Below are 23401 nucleotides of genomic sequence, written 5' to 3'. Positions count from 1 at the left end.
TTGGAAGTTTTTGTTCCTCACTCTGCTGTGCAAACACAAGAGATAAGAAACTAGGCTAGAAGATAGAAGCTGGGTTTGATGATCAGTAAAAGGAGATAAGTTCCTTGACTTGCAGTATCCAGCCTCTTCCCAGACAGTCATGTAGTGTGGGTTGTAATTTTACCATCCTCTCTTTGTGTTTCCAGGGAGTCGACGAGTTGAAGATGAAGCCCAGAGCGGAGTGCTGTTCCCCCAAGTTCTGGTTGGTGCTGGCTGTCCTGGCCGTGTCAGGCAGCAGAGCTCGTTCTCAGAAGAGCCCGCCCAGCATTGGCATTGCCGTCATCCTCGTGGGCACTTCAGACGAGGTGGCCATCAAGGATGCCCACGAGAAAGATGATTTCCACCATCTCTCTGTGGTGCCCCGTGTGGAGCTGGTAGCCATGAATGAGACGGACCCAAAGAGCATCATAACCCGCATCTGTGATCTCATGTCTGACCGGAAGATCCAGGGCGTGGTGTTTGCAGACGACACAGACCAGGAAGCCATCGCCCAGATCCTTGACTTCATTTCAGCCCAGACTCTCACCCCCATCCTGGGTATCCACGGGGGCTCCTCGATGATAATGGCAGACAAGGTAAAAGGGGGCCGTGGTGAGAATAGCCTGGGGGGTATGTACTGAGAACTAAATGATGCATTTGTTTGAATGCCAAACTCGATTATGAAAGACGGAGTGTAACCAGATGGTAACCAGAGGTAACCAGAATGCACTGAGTGAATGGATAGACCAGGAGCTAGTCTAATGCTTTGGAGTTGAAAGTGAGGGAAAGATGCTGGTATCTAGAAGCTCCTTTTGTTTGGAACAGGTTTGTGTGTCCATTTGTTTGTAAATGGATTCACTGAAATGACTAAGAGACGTTGAAGGTTGTAGCTCGGTGATATATTTTCTTCAAAGACGTGTATGAATACCTCCTTCAAAACTTTAGAAAAGGTGTGCTCTATTCTTCCTTGATAATACATGTTCTCCCTCCATACCAGTTTCAAGAATATGAAAAGCAGAATTCCCTGAGGCAGGTAATTTGTCTCCTTGAAGATTCAGATGTCCTAGAGAAGTGCTTCTTGCTAAGGTGTCCAGGCTCAACACCCATCCCATATGCACATGTGAATGGATTTTAATCCATAGAACCGGTTGCAGCTGTGTTTTCCCCAGGCTTAGATTTGAAGGCAGTGGTTCTTAACCTTGACTGCACGTTGGAATCACCTGAAGAGCTTTCAGCACAACCAATGCCTGGGTCCCACCCCCAGAGGTTCTGGAGCACAGCCTAGGCTTTAGGATTTTTAAAAGCTCCACAGGTGATTCTCGTGTGCAATTAAGGCTGAGAACCACTGCTTCAAGGCCGCAAATAAACCAGTCTCTCCTACATTAATATTAGATTGTCACATGGCAAAGTAATTATCATGTGACATCGATGCTTATTCTCTGACTGCAGGAAAAAGTGTTTTGTTTGTAGTTATGTTTTGTTTTTACATTTTCCACTTATTCGGTTATTTTCCCTTGCTTTGTACAATGATTATTGCTTATTGCTTAAGTACAGTACTTTTCACATACATATTGTCTTTGCAGTCATTCATATCTTAGAATGATTCATTTCACAAGTGCAATATTTGTTATGCATCACTGGGTTTCTTAAATTGTTTCTACTTTTGCATTGTCATCTTATACTTCTTAGTGTTGCTTTCAAAACCGCCTTCAGTGTTGTACTGAAAAGACGTGCTGTGGGCTTAACGATGTTTGCAAACGCCTCAAAACCTAGCACAGACGCCACAAGCGTGCTACTTGGCCAGTTGAGAACCACCGGGCCACAGGGCTTAACAGAGTCAAATAAGCTTGCGTGATCACTATCGCCATCTGTCGGCAGCAGGCAGAGATGACTCGTGTCTGTTTAGGAGCTTCCTTTGTTCAGTCTAGGAAAAGTCAAGGGGAGAGAACTAAGTGGGGGAACTTAATGCTTTCAGTAGCGTATGAGAAAGCTGTTGTCCCGTTCGCATGGGTAAAGGCACAGGTAAGGATGTTAGAAAAAATGCCGCCCCGAGGAGCCCATGCTAAGGGAAGTGGGATAAACTTGAATAGAATGGAAAATATAGGTGGACCATGGCAAAACCTAATGAGTTTTTGCTTCAGGTAGATTTTTTTAAACATCATTGCCCTGAGCAAAGTATATTATATTTTAGCAGTGGTATTTTGAGGGCACAACTTGCATGGAAAGAATGCCAAGATGGAGGAGCCCAGTTTTTGAATCATAAATAAGTGCAAACCTACTTTGAGAGCAAGTCAGGTGAAAATGATTGATTGATTGATTGATGTAGCGTCTGTGGACTCTTGCACAGCCTGTTATTTCAGGCTCACCCCTCCCCCCCATCCCAGTGTAAAAGGTTGTTGGCTAAACTGGTTGGTTGCCTCTCTGCTGTGTCTCTTACAAATGCATATAACAATATAATACTATGAAGAATGACGCAGGCCATGTGGAGAGACTGGGCTCTTTTGTTCAGTGATGTATCCTGGGTGTTTCAGAGTGTTTACCACGTGCTGGGAACATACTGCTTGGCCTTCACTATCTTAGTTAATACTCTTAACAGCCCAGTGAGCTAAGTGGTATTACTTATCTCCATTTAGCAGATGGGGAAGCTGAGGCTCAGAAAGGTTAAATAACATCCCAAATTATGCGGCTAGGACGTGGAGTCCAGGACTGGTTGCTGGCTCCACAGACCGTGTGCTTGATTGCCTCTCAAGAAAATGGAGAGGCGGGTTAAGGTCTCTCCTACCTCCCTCTTCTTTACTTTATCCTCTGTTACGTAGCACTGTGGTGAATGTTATCTGCCTAAAAGTGATGCATCCCTTGATTCATTATGGCAATATCAGAATCTGACTAGAGGAGAGGATTAATGAGCTATGAAATGGTGGAGGCTTAGGTGTAGCCTAGTTCTATAGGGGGCCCCTTGGATACCAGTTCCAGGGGTCAAATGGAGGATGGAAGCCAGTGAGGGGGATTTTTCCGGGTCATTGTAACGAGATCCCCCTCTGGTCTCCTCCCCCTCCCCCCTCCCCCCCACTGCAACCACACCCCAATATCCCATCTTATCTTTTTTCTCTCTCCATCAAAAAATGGAGGTAGGCAATAATTGTTAGGCACTTTGCTAAAATGGCCTAAATAATATCTAACTGACTTTGGACCTGAAAAGAAGAGTTACTGAAAGGTAGGTAGAAAGAGGAGAAAGAAGAAAGAAGCAAGCAGGAGGTCCTGGTGCCACAGAAGTGGGAGGGTTGAAGGCTCAGTCACGGGGTGGGAGGCCTGGATGGGTGGGGGGCGGCTGCAGGGGATGGGTGGGGCAGTGGGAGGAACTGCCCCCCGGACCTCCGGGATCCAGAGGGCAGCAGCACTGAGATGCTGGGCAGCTGTGCAGAGGGACGTTCACAGGCCTAAAGGACCAGCCGGAAGGCAAATAAAAAGAGTCCCCCAGAAATAAAAGAAATAAGCTTTGGGGGCAAGTTTCAAAAATAAAACACCTCAAATTCTAAGGCCAGCTTTTTTATTTTTTGATAGAAGTTATTTTTAGTACCATGACTGTATCTTACCAACATAGAATGGGGACACAGAGTTTGACAACTCCGAATCCACTACGGGCAATAGGACAGCACGTTTGAAAGCGGAACTAATGCAGAAAATCTAAGAAATACAGCTTTGCTGTGTTTAAGGCATAGTCTTGAAGGTACAGTCGCCACCTGAAGGATGGTGAATAAGCCTTCCATTTTGCTTCCTCCTTCTACGAGATAGGTAATTGCCACTCTGTTTTGACTCAGTTGTTTTTTGTTTGTTTCAGATAAAACTTATTAAGTGTCCTTGTGGAAGATTGGTTTACAGGGAGGAAATTCCTGATTCAAGGAGTTCGTGATGGAAGAAAGGTAGCACAGTTAGTTACAGAGACTTTTTGGCAAAAGTAGGGAGGCATAGTTCAGCACCTGATCAAAGAGATTACGCTCACTTTTTTGCATATGCTAATTAATCAGTACAAACATTAATTAGTCTCCACTTTCCCATTGAGGAAATGCACCTTGTACCATGGCAGAAAGCAGCATGCGGGCTGATAGAGCAGAGCTGTTCAAAGCTCAGAATTCGGACTCAGCAGTTTTAACCATCAGTTCCTACATGTGGGGATCTGGACAGCTTACCAAACCACTTATGCTAAACCTTGGTTTTCTTGTCTGTACCATGGGGATAATCATATATCCATTATAGGGTTGTCGAAGATTAAATGAGGTAATACAGAGCAGCAGCTTCATTAATTGTCCAGCACAGCATTCAGCAGGCTAAGCTGAAGGTTGTATGGAACAGTCTGAAAGAAAGGAGAAGGCTTCATGATCCAGGAGAAGCACGAAATGAAATAGGGTCACAGCCAAATAGAGAGGCGCTTCACAACTGGACACCAACCGAGAAGGGAGCTCAGGTGAAAACCGGGGGAAGGGCTCTGAACTGTGGTGGGAGCTTTGCTCTTGTCCCACCAGGGAGGCCGAGGCTCGTTGGTGGCGTAGCCGCTCCAGGGCCAAAAAAGGGCACGTTCAGTTAAGGAAGAACTCTAATAAGGAAAGAACCACTCGCCCTTGTTGCAGGAGACCATTTAGAACAGTAACGGCGCCCATTTAAAAATGTATGAGGTGGGCTTCCCTGGTGGCGCAGTGGTTGAGAGTCCGCCTGCCGATGCGGGGGACACAGGTTTGCGCCTCGGTCCGGGAAGATCCCACATGCTGCGGAGCGGCTGGGCCCGTGAGCCATGGCCGCTCAGCCTGCGTGTCCGGAGCTTGTGCTCCACAACGGGAGAGGCCACAACAGTGAGAGACCAGCGTACTGCAATAAATAAATAAATAAATAAATAAATGTATGAGGTGATTTTTGGCAGTTCCCCGCCAAGTATAAAGAGTCTATTTTATTTTGCCTTGTTATAATTGCTTTTATTCTCCCTGAGATCCTGGATTAGGATGCCCGTCAGAATCTAAATGATGAACTAAAGCAAGACATACTTTTATTTCTTTCCAGGAGATTTCTGTGCTGATTTGCTGAAATCTTTCTTGGGTTTTCAGATTTTAGCTCAGAGAGGTTAAGTAACTAATCTAAGATATTACAGCTTACGAGCAGTGGGACTGGGATTCAGATCCCAGAAGTACCTCTTTTGAAACCTGTGCTTTCTATTTATGCAATTCTGCCCCACAAAGCACTGCTCTAAGAATTGTAAGTCCTGTGTTTCAGTCTCCATTCTCAGGAGCTTTGGAAATTTAGGCAAACAAATCACTTCAGCTACATGATACTCGGTTTCTAGTTTATAAGTGTTAAATTTTGTTTTCTGCCGTACCCACTTTACAACATTTTGAAGATAAAATACAATAAAATAGTTGGAAAAATGCTGGGCAAACAGATACTTTAGGTGAGGTCATTAAAAAGTGGGGACAGGGAATGACGGTCATTGAAAACTATTTTGTCACTAGCATTAGGGCCAATGAAAATGGCTTGGGCAGGTGGTAGGAAGGAATACAGAAAGTGGAAGTTACAGTAGAATCAGGCAAAAGGGTGGAAGACCCAAGATTTAATGCTGCAAAAATGGAAGAGAAGGTGTGCTGAGTAAAGGGTCAAGGTCTGGAAATAGATCAGGGTGATCTTTACTCTGTTGATCAGAGTGGAGTATAGTAGCTAAGACATGTGTCGTGATCCTTATCTTGTTCCCCCCTAAAGGACAGGTGAACATATTCTTACTCTGGCATCTTTTGCTGTGATTCTTTCATTTCTAAATTTATTGGTTGAGAGTTAATACTTTTACTAGCACTCTAATTTTCTTTGCAGAAAGCCACATTTTGGAATCCAACTGGGGCCAGGAGGATGGCCCTTACTCTCCTTTGGCCCCATCTTCCCTCACTCTCCCCCTGTTCCCCACTCCCTCCTCCGACCCCAACACCTAATGGCAATATGTTTGGAGACGGTAGTTGAGCCAGCGGTGGAGTGTGACCCTGTAAATAGTCTAACTGCCTTCCATCTGCTCACGTGGGTTTCCATACCCAACATAACCTTGAAACCAAGATGGCCATGCTATTCATACCAGAGCAGAGTTAAGTCATAGAGGTGGAAGAGGCAAGACAGTAACAGAGCTGCTATCATACGCCAACTTTGTGCCAGGCATGACGTTAATGAGCATTTTAATCCTTAAGCAGTCCTGTGAGACAAGTAGCATTATTTCATTTGATGGGGAAAATAAATCAGAGAGAGTTTATGTATTTGTGGCCAAAATCACATAGCTAGAAACATAGTGGGACTGGGATCTGAGTCTTTTTTTTTTTTTTTTTTTTCCGCTGACTTTAAAACTTCCAGTCCACACACTGAGGAAGTCAGAAGAAAGCCAGGATAGAATCATCTGGGGGCCTGGGGGTCTGTTACTCCTCTCCCATTTTTCCTTCCTTGAACTATACTTTGGGGGAAGGCGAGTGGGCAGTTCTCTCTGAGACGCCATAGACGTTGCAGTGATGCTGCCCTCAAGCCTGTGTGGATTCCAGGACTCTCCACCTGCGTCTCGTTGGCCAGCGTATCTGCTCTTTTCCAGTTGGAGCTGGGATTTGCTTTCAAGAGACCGGCCACTTGCAGTCCAGGTGCAGTTTTAATGCCTAGAAAAACTGAGGCTCCAGAAATTGTTTTAGGCATTCACAGAAATTTAGGTGCTTGTTGCTAGAAAGTAACGCATGAGCCATCACGTCTCACGCGGCTGGCAGGAGGTGATGGTGTGTCTGTGGAAGGAAGGAGGTGACATCACGTGGAGGGAAGGCAGGCTTTGTAGCCAGTAGGCTCAAGCTCTGCGCATTCCCAGTCATGTGACTGTAGTTGTGCTCCTTAAACACTCTTAGCCTCCAGTTTTCCATTTGTACAAAAATGGGGACAGAAATAACACCTGGCTCCTAGTGGGTTTTACCAAGCCTTACGAAGCAGCGTGCCCAGCACTTGGTAAACCGTAGGGCCTCAGTATACGCTGTCTTGTGTTTTCCTACACCAGACCTTACCTAAATCATTTGAAGGAAATGGGATTCTAATGTTTTCCCATTAACCGCAAGAGAGGAGCTTGGGATGTCAGTGCCCTTCATTTTAAGCCCGGTGGCTCAGCTGTAGCTCCGTGGGTTCCACCTCTGTGGCCTTGCAGTTACTGACTGTGCCCCGATCAGGCCATATCACGATTTTCAAAGCAGAGACATACAGTGATTTCAATAAACTGATACACATAGGATGTAAGCAATGAAGATAAGCCAAGAACATTAAAAAAGAAAGCAGAGCAGAATTAAATAGTCTTTGAATCCAGGGTTACTCATCGATTTGTCAGTGTTGATATAAAAGAAAAAGTGAGCAATGAGATGAGGGGAATATTAAAAGTACTAGGTAGGAAGTAGTAATATGTTATAGACATAGGAAGACACATAATTTACTAAATGTCACCAGCCAGTTTTTATCTTTTTAATTTTTTTGGCCTCACCGTGCGGCTTGCAGGATCTTAGTCCCCCAACCAGGGATTGAACCCGCACCCTCGTCGATGAGAGCATGGAGTCCTAACCACTGGACCTCCAGGGAGTTCCCTCACCAGCCAGTTTTTAATAGATTACACTGATATTGCTGAAAAACCTCCTTGGAATCTGATTTATACACCAAGAATGTATTTTCATTCCCCTTTCTGAGACTTCTGTGATTCTTTTTGCCTCATTCTTAGGCTCTATATTTTATTCAACATTTTATATATATACATATTTTAATTAATTTTTATTGGAGTATAGTTGCTTTACAGTGTTGTGTTAGCTTCTACTGCACAGCAAAATGAATCAGCCGTACATATACATATATCCCCTTCCTTTTGGATTTCCCTCCCATTTAGGACACCACAGTGCAATAAGTAGAGTTCCCTGTGCTATACAGTATGTTGTCTACAGTTGTCTACTTTATACATATTATCAGTAGTGTATATGTGTCAATCCCAATCTCCCAGTTCCTCCCACCCCACCCCTTTCCCCCTTGGTATCCATACATTTGTTCCTTACATCTGTTCTCTATTTCTGCTTTGCAAATAAGGCCATCTATACCATTATTCTAGATTCCAATATATGTGTTATATATGATATTTGTTTTTCTCTTTCTGACTTACTTCACTCTGTATGACACTCTGTAGGTCCATTCATGTCTCTACAAACGACCCAGTTTCGCTCCTTTTTATGGCTGAGTAATAATCCGTTGTATATATATGTACCACATCTTCTTTATCCATTCCTCTGTCGATGGACATTTAGGTTGCTTCCATGACCTGACTATTGTAAATAGTGCTGCTGTGAACATGGGGATGCATGTGTCTTTTTGAATTATGATTTTCTCTGGGTATATGCTCAGTAGTGGGATTGCTGGGTCATATGGTAGTTCTATTTTTAGGTTTTTTTTTTTTTGCGGTACATGGGCCTCTCACTGTTGTGGCCCCTCCCATTGTGGAGCACAGGCTCCGGACGCTCAGGCTCAGTGGCCATGGCTCACGGGCCCAGCCACTCTGCGGCATGTGGGATCTTCCCAGACCGGGGCACAAACCCATGTCCCCTGCATCGGCAGGCGGACTCTCAACCACTGCACCATCAGGAAAGCCCTATTTTTAGTTTTTTAAGGAACCTTCATACTGTTTTCCATAGTGGTTGTATCGATTTCTATTCCCCAACATTATATTTTGATTCTGTGGCTTAAGCGTTCACCATGTATGAGAGTAATGTTCAAGGCTAGTTTTATTCCATTTTTCTGAAGGCAAAATACTTTACTGCTCCTATTCTATTTCACAGAGACAAAGAACACCCGAGTTTATTATGGGTTGTTAGGAGGTTACAATGAGAAAGAGAACTAACACTGATCATTTACTTTTGTCAGGCTCTGAGCTGGTCACCTTAATATGAGCTTCATTTATATGTTGCTTCATTTACTTCTTTCATTGCATTTATAAGGCATGCATTTTGTCTGTATTTCACAGGTGAGGAAACTGTAGATCAGAGAGGCTGTTTTGCCCAAGACGTTTAGGTATTGATTTGCTCATGATGGCTTAAACCAATAGGTGCTTATTGGTGTCTCAGCACAAGGCTCCTGGAGTTGGGGACTGCTGGGGCTGGTGCAGTGACATGGTGAGGTCAGGGCTGACCTCTGGGCTTTTCTTGACATTTTGGTAATTGTTGTGAGGAGGCTGCCCTTGCTCTAGGCGTCCTGCCCCAAACCCATAGCAGGGAAAGCCAGGGGGTGGGTATCATTAGACCAGGAAAAGTCTTCCCCATATCCTTGATCTCATGACCCCAAATCACGTCACATGGCCAGCACTTTGGGTGTTGCAGGCTCTCTGGTGGAGGTGGCAAGGGGACAAGCACTGGGACCAACTTTGAGGTTAGTCAACAGGCAGTGTCTCTCAAAGGAAGGAAGTGATGACCTAGGAATTCAGCCAATGTTTGTGTGACTCTAAAGCTCAACATCTCTCATGTGAAATTTCTCCTGCTTTACACCAAACTCTGCTTTTGTGCCCTTGGTCCAGTCGCCTCACATGTCCTCCAGGACTTTGGCTCACCAGTTATGTCTTTTTTCTCCTTAATTATCAACTTATTCCTCCCTCCTGGCATCTGCCGTCTAGCTTAGTGGTCCTCAGGAGATGTTTGGAAATGTACTGGGGGAATTTTTTGGATGATGATAATGACTGGTCTCTGTGTGTGTGTGTGTGTGTGTGTGTGTTTGCACGCACCCACTACTGGCACTTAGAACACAGAGGCCAGGTGTATGAAGCGTCCTGCAGGATACATGATAGTACCCACCTGTCAAGAATTGTCTTCCTGGGGCTTCCCTGGCAGCGCAGTGGTTGAGAATCTGCCTGCCAATGCAGGGGACACAGGTTTGTGCCCTGGTCTGGGAAGATCCCACATGCCACGGAGCAACTAGGCCCATGAGCCACAATTACTGAGCCTGCGCGTCTGGAGCCTGTGCTCCGCAACAAGAGAGGCCACGATAGTGAGAGGCCAACGCACCGCGATGAAGAGTGGCCCCCGCTCGCCACAAGTAGAGAAAGCCCTCGCACAGAAACAAAGACCCAACACAGCCAAAAATAAATAAATAAAATTTAAAAAAAATTAAAAAAAAGAATTGTCTTCCCCAAAATGTCAATTTTGCCCTCTTCAAACATGCTCAGATCACTCTCATATTAATAAATAAACAAACCTGAAAGCTTTCCTTGACCCTGGTTTTCCTCCCTCGCTCTTTGTTTTCATAGTTAAATTCCTTCAGTGCTCGTCGGAAATTGCTGTTTTCAATTCCTCGTCTTTCCCTTTATGCAAAATGCCAAATCCAAGCGGGGTTTTCAAGTCGTTCGTGGCCTTCTGTGGCCCTGAACACTGTTGACCCTTTTAGTGCTATTACAAAAATTATGATGACAAGAGGCATTAGGTTTGTCACAGATTTGGTGACAGAGGGACGGAGGATGAGTAGAATTTGGAACATGGGTGGGTCACAGGAGCGGGAACACTGGCAAGCAGTTGGATCTGGGACTGGAGGTAAAGAGAGTGGTCTGGGCTGGAAGGTAAGAGATGAGCCTCACTGGGACGGAGGGGGTCGTTGAAACCAGCAGGGTGGAGGAGAGGCTGAGAACGAACGCGGGGGACGAGGAGAGAAGTGTGTCCAGGACGGAACCCCTACTTGAGGGATGAGAGGAGGGGGAGATGGGAAAGAGCTAAAGAGATTCTTAGAGACATAAGAAGAGATCAAGGACGAGGAGGAAAGAGAGGCGTGTCTAAAGCAGGAGGCAGCCGCTGCCCAGTCTGGGGGGTCAACCCCGGCCACTCCCTTCCCCTCAGGACAGTTAGGCCAACAGGAGAGAAGCCTTGTCGCGGATTCCCTCCCCTCCGTGCACTGCAGCGACCTCAGTGGCACTGCTGCTCTCTTGTCCTCCCTGCCACGTGGCAGCTTGCCTGTGTGGTTCTTTAGAAACTCACATCTGATCGTTACACTTTCACTTAAAACTCCACACCGGCTTCCCACGGCTGGGACTAGGACATCCTCTCTGATGTGGTCCCAGGCCACCTCTCCAGGATTTTCCCTTCTCCTCCCCGCCCTTGAGCAGCAACGTGAGGTCACGCTAAATCAGTCACCGCGCCTCGTCTGGTCCTGACGGTTTTACATCTCTGGGCCTTGGTCAGTGCCTCTTCCTCCTTTTCCACCCAGAAGCGCCTACTACTCACTTTCCAAGAGAAATCATGGCACTTCTGTGAACCCTTTTCTGACTCCCATCTTCATAGAATTTACTAGTTCTTTTTTTTTTTTTTTTTTTTTGCACTTCACCTGTGCTCTTAAATGCTTTTATTATAACCCATGCTGTTTACTTATCTGTCTCATCTGCTGTACAGCAGGCTCCTTGTGGGCCAGGCCACGCTTTACTGACTTTCGTGTTCCCAGCACGTGCCATAATGTTGGGTGCATAGTAACAGCCAACTGTTGTTACACAATTAGCAATTGTTAAAATGTACACTCTATGTACACACTCTAGTGGGTTGAATGGTAACCCCGAAACGATACTTCCGTGTCCTAACTCCTGGACTCTGTGAATGTGACCTCATTTGAAAAAAGGATCTTTACAGATGTAATTAAGGATCTTATGATGAGATCATCTTGGATTAGCCAAGTGGGCCCTAAATCCAGTGACAAACGTCCTTCTAAGAGGTAGAAGAGGAGAAGACGTCTACACAAGGGGGAGGTCCTTGAAAGAGGCAGATGCTGGAGTTATTTAGCCACAAGCCAAGGAAGCCACCAGAAACCTGGAAGAGGCAAAGGAAGATTCTCCCCTGGAGCTTTTAGAGGGAACACGACCCTGCCGACTCTCGATTTCAGGCTCCAGCCTCCAGAACTCTGAGAAAAGAAATTTCTGTTGTTTTAAGCCGCCAAGTATGTGATACAACTGTTACGGCAGCCCTAGGGAAGTAGCAACACTCACATGGCAGTTAAGAGGGGGCGCTCTGGCATCTCAGTGCCTAGATTGTTTCCTGGCTCCACTGTTTACTGTGTGACCTTTGGCAAATAACTTGACTTCTCTGAATCTTAGTTTCCTCATCTATACAATGGTGGTAAAAATAGACCCTGTTTCTTAAGGTTTATTAAGTAAAGTTCTTAAAAGTGCTTAGAAAAGGCCTGGCAAATGGCAGGAATCAGTAAGAGTGGGTCTGTGAGAGTTTTTCAGTAAGTCTCCACTGAATAAATGAATGAGTGAGGGAGTGATGTGAATAGAAACGCAAGCCGTCCACGGCAGGATCTGAACTCACCTAGCTCCCGGGTACTTGGCTCGCGTATCCTGGACCTCCGGGGCCTGGGACAGTGCTGAGAGGTGAGGTGTCAGAGTCAGTCAGCTGTTCTTTGGTGGAACTTCAGGGCAGTGAGGCTTGCCTTTTAATATCCCTTTCTGTCCTCCTCTCTCCTTGGGTTTGGTTTTGCTTCTTTGTTTTGTGTACCTGTGCCTGTGCACGTGTGTGTGCGTGTGTGTGTGTGTGTGTTTGCCGCTGCCGTTAGTTGCCTGTATCTTTCTCTTCTCCGTCCTCAGGATGGAGCATCTCACCTAGGACTGTCCTCCTAATCCAATGTCATGCTTTCAGATTTTTCTTTTTCCCTCCCCTCAAATAAAAGCTGCTGTTTCTTTTCCCTTTATCCCCTTTCATTTCATACTTTTCATAGTCCTTATCACAATTGTAATGAATCATAATCGTTTTTTATTAGCCATCTGTCCTGCTAGTCTACAAGCTTCATGAGGGCAGGGACTATGTCTTTTGCATTTTTGTGTCTGCAGAACCTAACATATAGCTTGGCGCATAGTAAGCCCTTAATGCATACTTATTGAAATATATGGGTAGATTATTATTTCAGTGCAACAGATGTTAGTCGCAATTCAGAGAAAAGTATTTTAAACCCAAATAAAAATGGACGGTAGGATTACTCTCTGGTTCCTGGCGAGTACATTCCTTACCTCTCTCCAGGCTGCTATCTCCCTCACCCTTCCCTTCTTCACCTCTGCCAGATACCAGCAGTCAACACCTTGGCACTCACAGCCACTTAATTTCCAGCAGAGAGTCACGGGAAAAGGGCAGTCTCAGGTTAGGGGTGCATTCTGAGGTGGCAGAGCAAAGCTTTTCTCATGCACAGCAGATGGCTGCCGGTGATAATCTCGACTTTATTAGCCTTCTTTCAAAGGAGGAAGCAGAAAGAAATACAGATTTTTAAAAAAGTTTTGAAAGATAAACATGTGCAATTCATGTGACATGCTAATCAGCCAGGTAGCACCAATGAACTTTAATCAATGCGATTAAGTTTCCAAAGGTCCTAGCAAGAGATTTTGAAACTTCCTTTAGCAAACAACAGCCTTTCTCATTGATTTATTCGTTCATTCAAAAAATATTTGTTAAGTATCTACTGGGTGTCAGGAACTGTTCAAGGTCTTGGAGATCTAGTCCATAAGAGAGGCACGCCCTCATGGTACAATGACTGACAATAAACAAACACATAAAGTAAACAGTATTATTTTAGGCAGTGGTAAATGTTTTAATGAAAACAGGGAGGGATATTGTGGGCTATTTTAGGATTGTCAGGGAAGGTCTCTGAGCATGTGGCACTTGGCATTTGTATAAGAAGGATCCAGAAGGATGAAAATCTGAGGAGCAGCCTTTTGGCAGAGAGAACAGCAGGTGCAAAAGCCTCGAAGGGCGGGCATGTTTTTTATTGTTTGATGAGTGGCCGGAAGGTCGGTAGGGCTGGAGGGGGATGGCCATGGGGGCAAAGGTAGCAGCTGAGGTTGAAGGGTACTGTGAGATAGATCTTGGAGGGCCTCAAAGTTGGGTATTTTTCAATTCATTCTAGAAGGTGTAAGAAGGGAGTGATGTAACTTGACTTAGCATCTTTTCAGGTAGGAGCAGTAGAGTGTGGGAGACGGGACATATACCTTGGAGCCAGTTTGAGTCTTGGCTCCCTCTTTCAGAAGCTGAGTGACCTCTTGCCATGTTGTGTGACTTCTCACCTCTGTGATAGGGTTAATGCTCATTAACTTCAAAGAGCTGTTATGAAATGAGATGAAATACCCTTTACAGGACTCATTACTCCACCAGGAGCACGCCTGGTTTTACAAAATCGCTGCTGTTATCATTTCTCGTAGTACTGAAATACAAATGCCTCTGGAATCAGGCATCACTTCTTTGGATATATCTATGGATGATGCAGTTTTGTTGTTTTTACAAAATTAGTTTACAAACTTGGGAGCAAAGTAGCCAAGCAATGGAGGAAGTTAGAAGCATTGTCATTGGCTAAACAGCTTCCTCTCCTTTTGAGTTTATGGAGTTCCCATGCATGCACCAGTGTCCAGTGGCCAGTTCCTGGACTTCCATCTACATCACTGCAGCCTGAGAGAATTTCCACACTTTCCAAGGGGGGCTGATAGCACTGAGAACAGTGCCACAGGGAATGGAACAACCAGGGCAAGATTTGATGTGGGGGTGAAGGGTGTGGGCAGTGAGAGTGGGAGGTGGTGTAACGGCACAGCCAGTGTAGCCTGCCTTCAACTGAGGATTCCTGGCACACCCCCAAGACCACATGGCCAGCCACCATGTGTCTTGGATGCATTCTGTTGCCTTGATGACATGTTGTCCAGTGTTACAGAGAGCAGCAGCCTTCAGTCTTTCAGCATCACGTTGCCAGGACAACAGACAACTACAGCCAGGCTTCACTGTGGTTTCTCCATGCTGCCGTCCCCCGCCCCCCGCCCCCCGCCGGCCCTTACTCCTGCTGCCTTCCACCTGCATTCTCGTGCCTTCCGCCTTCACAGATCCATGTCTGCATAGTCTTCCCAGCTCCCTCCAACACCTTTGCCTTTCATTCTCTTGCCATTCCAGGGTTCTCATTGCTCACGTAAAAGCAAATATTGTAAATTCTCAGAAAATAAAGCTGTGTAGTATCATAAGTTGGGAGGGTGATGGATTGAAGGAACCAAAAATCATCAAGCAAAAGAGGGGAAAGGAGCTTGTTTTTGTAGTTTAATTGTGCAGTGTATGGTAGTGGTTCTTAAACTGACTGGAACTTAGAAGCAACAGAGGAGTTTTTAAATTTTATTATGATTTAAGAATACAGATTCTCGGGCTTCCCTGGTGGCGCAGTGGTTGAGAGTCCACCTGCCGATGCAGGGGACATGGGTTTGTGCCCCGGTCCCGGAAGATCCCACATGCCGCAGAGCGTCTGGGCCCGTGAGCCGTGGCCGCTGAGCCTGTGCGTCTGGAGCCTGTGCTCCGCAGCGGGAGAGGCCACAACAGTGAGAGGCCCGCATACCGCAAAAAAATAAGAATACAGATTCTCTGATTCTGTACCCAGGGATTCTGATTTAATAGGTTTGGAGTAAAGCCCCACTAATTTCACAATTTTCCCAAACATACCCCAAAGGACTGGGAGACACAGCCAGGTTTGGGAGCCATTGGTGAGTAGAACATGGCATGTTTTTAGGTTGTAAAGTTTTGCGATGGGTCAGGATCTCCCCGTTGAGCTTTCTTTTTGTGCAATATATTCATGTGGCTGCTTAATAACGTTTAAGGAGGAGCAAGAGGGATTGGCGAAGGGTGAGAAGAAGCTAAAGGAGGTGAGGAGGAGAGGAAAGGCAGCTGGAAGGGAGGGAGCAATGAATGCGGACGTGATACGGAGGGGCCGTGGAACTGGGGGAGGGGGCACTCAGCCATCACATGTCAGGCTCTGCGGCCCTCGGCCCTGACTTTCAGCTGGAGTGCAGGCTCTCGTGTCCTGGTCTAGAAGCGATTATCATGCTCTTTTGGATGTGTTTTTCCGTGGTTACTGAGAGACTGGGGAGGACTAGATCTGGAGTTTCAGAAGAAGTCAGCTTCATTCTCTTTCCCTGTTTAAAAAAAACCAAGTGCCTCCTACAAGTTAGGGCTACACGTTACATGAGATAGTGCTTTAGCCACATTCAGCCAGTTTAACTCTCAAAGGAGCCCTAGGGCTTAGGCAGTAGGATTGTTCTCCTTCTTTTCCAGATGAAGAAACTGAGCGTCAGAAAGGAAAGTAACTGGCCACGGTCACACATTAGCAGTGGCAGTGTGACAATGGGGACCCTCGTCCGATGACAGTAACACCCAGGGACTTCACCCGGGGGGCTGCACTTGCCCTGGGTCACTGTCATGTCCTCGGTCTTCCTGGAACATCCAGCTTAGCCTGGGAGGGGACTCTCCCGATTGCCCAGACAGCGGCCAACTGGCACCTGACCTTGAAAGTTGATGCCTCCCTCTCTCAGTCGGTCTTGCTTAGGACTTAAACATTCCAGACAAGAGAACAGGCTCTGAAGGAGAGAAGAGAGTGAGATGAGAGACAAGAAGTAGAAAGGGAAAGAGAAATCAGAGAGAGAGGTCCATGAGGGTGGACAAAACTGCTGGTTGATTCCCAGTCTGCTTGGGCCGGAACTGAGGCTCCCAGGAGCTCCCGCGCCTTCCCAGGTCTCTGTTCTTCCAGAGGGGAACTGCCCCCTCAAGCCCACCCACTTCCAAGTGGGTGGCCCAGGATTTGACTCCTGGATCAAATCAGACTCTTCACTGACATTTTTGGGATTGGAAAGATATTTTTTTCTAGCTTGCTGTGTGTCCGGAGAAAGTGAAATCAGATACACATCAGTCTGAGATTCCATCTCAGCAGGTGAGAAGTTGACAGAGAAGGAGTAATATTTTTGCCTCACTGTCCTGGATGGCTGTAGGCCTTGGAGAAAACTGTCTCTTGCTATTCTCTCAATAGTCTTAGGAAATCAGCTGTAACTGTTATCACCTTGGATCAAAATCTAGGAAGGTGCCACCTTCCTGGGGGTGGTATCCAGAGGCTGCTTCAACCAGCCCCCTCCCCGGCCCCTTCCCGCTGTTCCTCTCTTTTTGCCGGGTCTTCACTACCTACTCTCCCTGTTAGTTTCTCTGATGATCAGAGGCCTGCTTACGTGCAAGAGTTATATTCAGGTGTGTGAATGGTATCCATATCGGGGTGGAGGGACAGATAGCAGGGTGGGCTCGAGCAATGCACAGGAGAGGCCAGTGTATCTCGCAGTGTGGCAGCCCTTTTCTGAGAAGGGGAATCCATTTGTCTCCTCCTCCTGTGATGGGGCCACATGGAGCACACAAGGCGCACTCAGTCCATGTAATACCTTACTGGTAATGAAAGAGCCTTTGAAATCAGACGGGAACAGGCCATGTGCTCTTGGAAGAGGGCTTACATAGCAAGGTGGGATGCACGAGTGAGCTGTGGTTCTGCGAGTTCTCTTCATCTCTAACATCTGTGATGCTGTGAATAATACTCTTCCCCTTGGCCCAGGCTGGCCACTTGCCTGGAATCTCTGCCAGAGCCATCTTCCCCCAGCCCCTCTGAATGGAGATCACAGAGGGTCTCCTACCCTGGATGGATGGTTCTGGAAGGCAGAGTTGATACTGAAAGGAGGAAAGGCCAGTATCCCGGGGTTGGAGCCCAGGGACAGAGGAATTGGGGCAGGACATGTGAGTGCACCATTCCCAGAACCAGGATTGAAATGAAACAGGGACCTCCAAGGAGGACATCCTTGGGGGCTCCACGGAGGACAGACCCAGGGCTGAATCGCATCGTGCTTCCTGGGGAAGCCCTATCAGTGGGCCATGCAGGGAGTGCGGGGCAAGGGGGCTCTGTGATCTCCATTCAGAGGGGCTGGGGGAAGATGGCTCTGGCAGAGATTCCAGGCAAGTGGCCAGCCTGGGCCAAGGGGAAGAGAGTTATTCACAGGATCACAGATGTTAGAGATGAAGAGAACTCGCAGAACCACAGCTCACTCGTGCATCCCACCTTGCGATGTAGGCCCTGGGAGGCAACCTATACAACTAGGTCCTTGCCAGGGTTGAAATAGACAAAAGCAGCTAATGTGTGACCCTTTCCATGGGCATTTATATTTTAACTCAGAGGAAGAACTTTGGACTAGTGGACCTTCACATACCCTGTTGGACCTCAAGGGAAATACACATTTAAAACCGAAGGTCCTTTCCTGACTCCCACAAATCCTGCCACTCGTAAGGAGCCTCATCAGTGTGAGCATCAGCCTAGGCTCCGCTGGGGGACCTGGCTGCAAACTGAAACTAAAGGGAAGCCACCGAGAAGGGTGTCAGTTACCCCAGCCGAGAGGGGACAGCATGCAACCTGCGCCAGAGTCTTCGGAGCATCTCAGCAGCTAAGGCAGGAGGCCTCTGGAGCTCATTCTGGGAAATGGAAGAGATTCCAGTAGAAATGGGAAGCCTAGGTTCATCCGTGAACTCTAGTTCTAGACGTTTGCATTTTCCACACCGTAGAGAAGCCTGAAATCCTACGTTTTGCGCTCAGAACTCTGAGCTGCCTGCTCCTGCCCCCAGGGCTGCACGCCTCACCTGTATCTGTGCCCTTCTTTGCTTCTCCCTCCCTTAGACGCTCTGATTTCTCCTTCTCTCCGTCCCCCTTTCCCTCCCCTCTTCTCTGCTCCCCCAGCTCTGCTTTGTGCTTCTCTGCCCTTCTCTCCCCTTGCCCTCCCCCATCTCCTATGACCCACTCTTCCACGTGACTCATGCTCTGTGTGGTGCACGTGACTTACACTCTTCCACGTGACTTACGCTCTGTGTGGTGCACATGACTTACACTCTTCCACGTGACTCACACTCTGTGTGGGGCACGCGGCCATCCTCACACTTCATCCTGTCAGTGTCCGGGTCCCTGAGTGGCCCACCTTTGAACCTGGCATAGTTAAAAGTTCCCAGGTGGTCTGCTCGTGGCTGTCAAACAGCACTTTTATAGTCTGTCGAGTGAGTTCAGTTGGTTAGAACCTGGCGTTTAATGAGGCCAACCAAAGATATCTGTCCTGTCTCCGTAGGATCCTGCTTGCTGTCTTCTGAGTCACGGCCATGGTAACCTCGAACTGCCCCCTTTCCTGTCCACGCCCTTGGTCACCGTGAGGCTCTGGCTGAGGGACTGTGGCTGGATCAGTGCTCACTTATTGATAAGGAGCATCGGTAATGATATTATATATGTGAGTTTTCCCATTAAATTTTTATTTTGAGATCACTGTAGATTCACATTTTATATTGTTAAAGGTCTAAAAAATGGTTTGAGCTCAGTGTCATAGACAGAATTCAGGCCCAGACAGCCCTGGACTCCGATTCTGGCTCCCTGTGACCTTAGCCTGTTTTCTGTGCCTCAGTTTCCTTCGCTGTGAGACAAGGATCATGATGACAATGGCACGCGTTTGGCCTCCTTCAGCCTCCCTTTACCTGCACGCCTTCCCCTGCCTCTTCTGTTACTGGGTCTGCAGTTACACTGTGTTCCTCCTTACTTGTCCTTTGGTTTGGACATCTGTCCAACGTCTCTAGAAATTCTGCCCCTCTCTTCTCCCTGTTTTGTGCTTCTCTTTCCATTTTCCTGACTCTCAGCCTGTTCCTCACCCTCCATTTCCTGCTCTCTCCTCCATCAACCCCTCTCTGAATTTTTACATACTTCCCAGAGCACGTGTCCTGACCCATTCCCCCCTGTCATTCACTGTTCCTGGGCCCTTCGTGGCTTCCGGGAGAATGTGCAGCACTTATTTACTTGTAAGCATGAGAGAATAATTACAGAACTGATTGAATTACTTCTTTCCACGTAGATCCTGGGCTGGATGATGGTGGAGTTGGAGCATATTGGCAAGCACACTTGCTATGAGGAAAAGGGTTGGTTCGAGGAGGTTTGAGGTGGGGATGCAGCTCTAAAGAGTCTATAGCAGACTTAATCACAGTTGTCAAAAAGCTGGGAAAAAACCCCACAAAAACACAATAGGCAATTAATTCCCAGCTAGGACTATAAAATGTGAGATACATGTCACCAATATCTGAATTGAGGGGGGAGCGATTGGGGCTAATTTTTTGAAAACGACTTGGGATCATAGCGGCCATAGAGTAGATGGAACCCTACTGCTCATTTCTGGGAGAGACTTTATCCTTCTTCCAGCTGCTCCCTGGGGTTGAGTGGGAATATTCACTTAGTGGTGGCTGGGGTTACAGTGGAAAGCCTGGACTGAACTGCAGCATCAGGAGGCCTGGTTCTCATCCTTCCTTTATAACCAACCACAGCTGTTGGGTCATGTCCCTTGATATCTCTTAGTCTTACCTTTTGTCCATCTGCAAAATGAAGGGATTGGGATTTATAACATGCTGAATGCTTCACTAAAGGAGAAGGTGGCACAGAAATTAGACGAGGAAGACCAAAGTTGATAAACCAAGATTCGGAGGCCCTCACAAAAAATTTTGCAGCAATGAGCTACAAAGGCCAGGCAGATAATCCATTCTAGAAGTTTCTGATACGATGTCCAAGAGAAGCAGATGTTGACTGAAGGAGAAGTGGGTAATTGAATAGGGGGAGGCCACGAAAAGGGTACAAGAGTCAGCATGTGTAGATAAAAGTAAATAAAGGAAACGAGGGACAGTGGCAAAATACGAAAACGTGTGGTCAGACTATGGGTTTTCCAACTGCATCCTTTCTGACAGATATTGAGGTTTGAAAGACAGAGGGTTGCAAAGAGAAGTTTGCAGCTCTCTTCACGCAGTGAAGAAGGGAAAGGGAATTTTGGAAAAGGAGCTTTCTGTTTTCATCTTCACCCCATCTTAGTCCCCACCCTTCCACAGAAGCCCGGATGCATGTTTTATCTTGCTGTCCTATGTGCAAGACCGTTTGGCCTGGAAGGGATCTCAGAGACTGGATCAGTGCCCTTATTTCATGGTAGAAGACACTGAGGCCAAAGAAGATTAAGTGACTTGCCTGAGGCCACACCTCTGCTCTCTCCTGGAGCTGGCCTAATTTTCCAGATTACCAGGTCAGTCTCTGGTAGGACTTTTACCTCCACAAAGCACCAGTCCTGCTAGTTCATGCTCTAGCAGATAATGTGATATAATGAATTGCAGTCTCTTCTCTCCTGACTAGAGGTGAAGCACAAGAGCAAATTGAATTAGGATGGGTGGGGGGATATGACTTTTTTCTTTTTTTACCATTTTTTGCACTAACGTCGTCTGAGATAATTGATTAGAAGTACTTTAACTAATCTGTCGGATATTGATAAAAGTAAATATCATTGAATGAATTTTTGGTCTCTTCATGGTAAAAGACCCATACATGGGGAGGTTGTATGAATTTATGATAATCACAGGTAGGCAGATGGAAAGTAACTTTGGGTAAAGTAAATTTCATCTGGTTGAGACTCTTCAATGATCAAAGAAGCTGGTGTCTTCCAATTACTTACAGATCGGTCTTCCCTTTTCTCCAAAAATGGTGCCTTGAGATTACCCCTCTTACTTTTCATTTTGAGCTATTCCTCTAACTGAGATAATTAGGAAAGCAGGATTCAAGTATGCATGGACATTTGTCTGCAACTGGGGGTTCATACTGGAAGGGCAGGGAGGCTTCCAGAAAGAAAGAGGGAAAGCAGGAGAGAGATCAGAAAGAAACTCCTCAGTATATGTGGTGAGAGATTTAAAAAAAATAACCAGCCCGTGCAGCGTGATGAAGAGTGGCCCCCGCTCGCCGCAACTAGAGAAAGCCCATGCGCAGCAACGAAGAAACAACATAGCCAAAAATAAATAAATAAATAAATAAATTAATTAATTAAAGAAAAAAGAAACAACACCTTAAAATAATAATAATAATAAAAAATAACCAAATCTTACATTTTATGATGCTCTGCACCTTTCAAAGAGAATTTATGTATTTAATACTTTGTCTTAATTTGATAATGACAGTTGTGCAAGATGGGAAATACAGCCTCAGGTTGTCTCTCTGAAGAATGAAGATAATAGTAACCATCCTCCCTGTTCTCCAGGTAAGGAAACGAAGACTCTGGGAAGTTAAGTGATATAGCGGAGACCAAGAAATTATAGGCTCTAGGACTAGAATCTAGGTTTTCTGCCCCAAAGCTAGTGCCTATGAGAGAAGAGAATCAGGTGAACCATACTGAGGGGTGTTGAGGGACCTGAATGACCTGTGGTTTCAGGTCAGTACAGGGGCGGGTCACACGGAATCCAGAGGGTTTGGCCACAGGAATTCTTCGTAGACGCTGGCTGATGAGATTTAAGTTGAATGAAGAGCTCAGATGGGACTGGAGAAGATCAAGAAGTTACTTAGAGGGAAGAAAAAGAAGCCATGGATATGTTAAATCTGTATGGACACGTCAGAAAGGTCAGGCAGTATCTAGGTTGGGGAATTCATGGGTAAAGCTCATACCAAGGAATTTTAAAATGAGGACAAGGATTAAACCTCAGTGTTAGTGAACAACAGACCACACCATTCAAGCGAAAGGTGGCAAAGCCAAGTGTACAACCTCTCCCTTTATCTGTCCTCTCTTGGGGGAAAAAAAAGAGCCACTTTTGCCAGGGTACACTTACACCTGTTCTGAACAAAGCTCAGAATGGGCTGGGACATTTTCCCTTCATTAACACTTCATTCAGCTTTGTCAGATATAAGCCTCCTAGTGTGATCCTGGCAAGGGACTCTTACTGAGGTGATAATGAGGAGGAAATGTACTAGGGTTTTGGCCTACTCCAGAGTTGTTGAATGTAGGCCGAAATATATTTTGATAACATTGGCTTTAAAATGGATATTAAACAGTATTCTACACTGGTCGGTGTAAATAGAATACATCGGCACAGGCAGAAAGAGATGTGCACGCCAATGTAACATGACACATCTCAGAGAGATCTGGTGATTTGTTGTAAACAAATGATAAAAACCTGAGCCGTATTGGACTTAGAAAACGATAGGATCTTGATAGATCTGCAGCTTGTACCTATTATTTAAAAATTGCTTCTTTCAAAAGCAGACATAATAATCTTGTGAGACTCTTGGGATGTTGGTGCTTCTAGCCCTAATCGATTTCTTCTGGCTGTTTAATATTTATCAACTACCAGGTGATCTTAGAATTAAACAACGCTCACTTTGCAGAAGCTTTCCCAGTGCTTCTCTAAGTCCTGTTGCACTGCCTTAATAAACTGTGAAAGCCTGAAGGTGCAGATATTTTAAGAGAAAAAAAATTTTAATCTTTACTTTGAAGAAGCTTTAGATTTGATCATCCATGAAAAATTGGAAAAATTTAAAAACTGGATCAAATGTGACTGGCCCTTAGAAGTATTTGATGTGAACTCAGGTGGCTGGAAGATTATATTTATAATCATCGGCAAACTGATGTCAACCAAAATTTTGGAAGAGTGTGTGTGTGTGTGTGTGTGTGTGTGTGTGTGTGTGTGTGTATTCTGGAGAACATATCAAATGGTGAAATCGTGTTTTTCCTTGG

General features: G+C 46.0%; 1 protein-coding gene across 1 annotated transcript in view; it reads left to right on the top strand.

Annotated features, from left to right (window-relative positions):
- The first annotated feature begins 203 nt into the window (after positions 1-203).
- Positions 204-23401, top strand: part of GRIN2B (glutamate ionotropic receptor NMDA type subunit 2B) — a 303690-nt gene continuing 280492 nt past the window's right edge. The window contains exon 1 of the mRNA XM_060112445.1: positions 204-614. Within this exon, the coding sequence (XP_059968428.1) occupies positions 204-614 (411 nt within the window). The remainder of the gene's footprint in view (positions 615-23401) is intronic.

Source organism: Mesoplodon densirostris, chromosome 11, assembly GCF_025265405.1.
Source record: "Mesoplodon densirostris isolate mMesDen1 chromosome 11, mMesDen1 primary haplotype, whole genome shotgun sequence".
NCBI classification, from domain to species: domain Eukaryota; kingdom Metazoa; phylum Chordata; class Mammalia; order Artiodactyla; family Ziphiidae; genus Mesoplodon; species Mesoplodon densirostris.
This window is presented reverse-complemented; position numbering and strand designations above follow the sequence as displayed.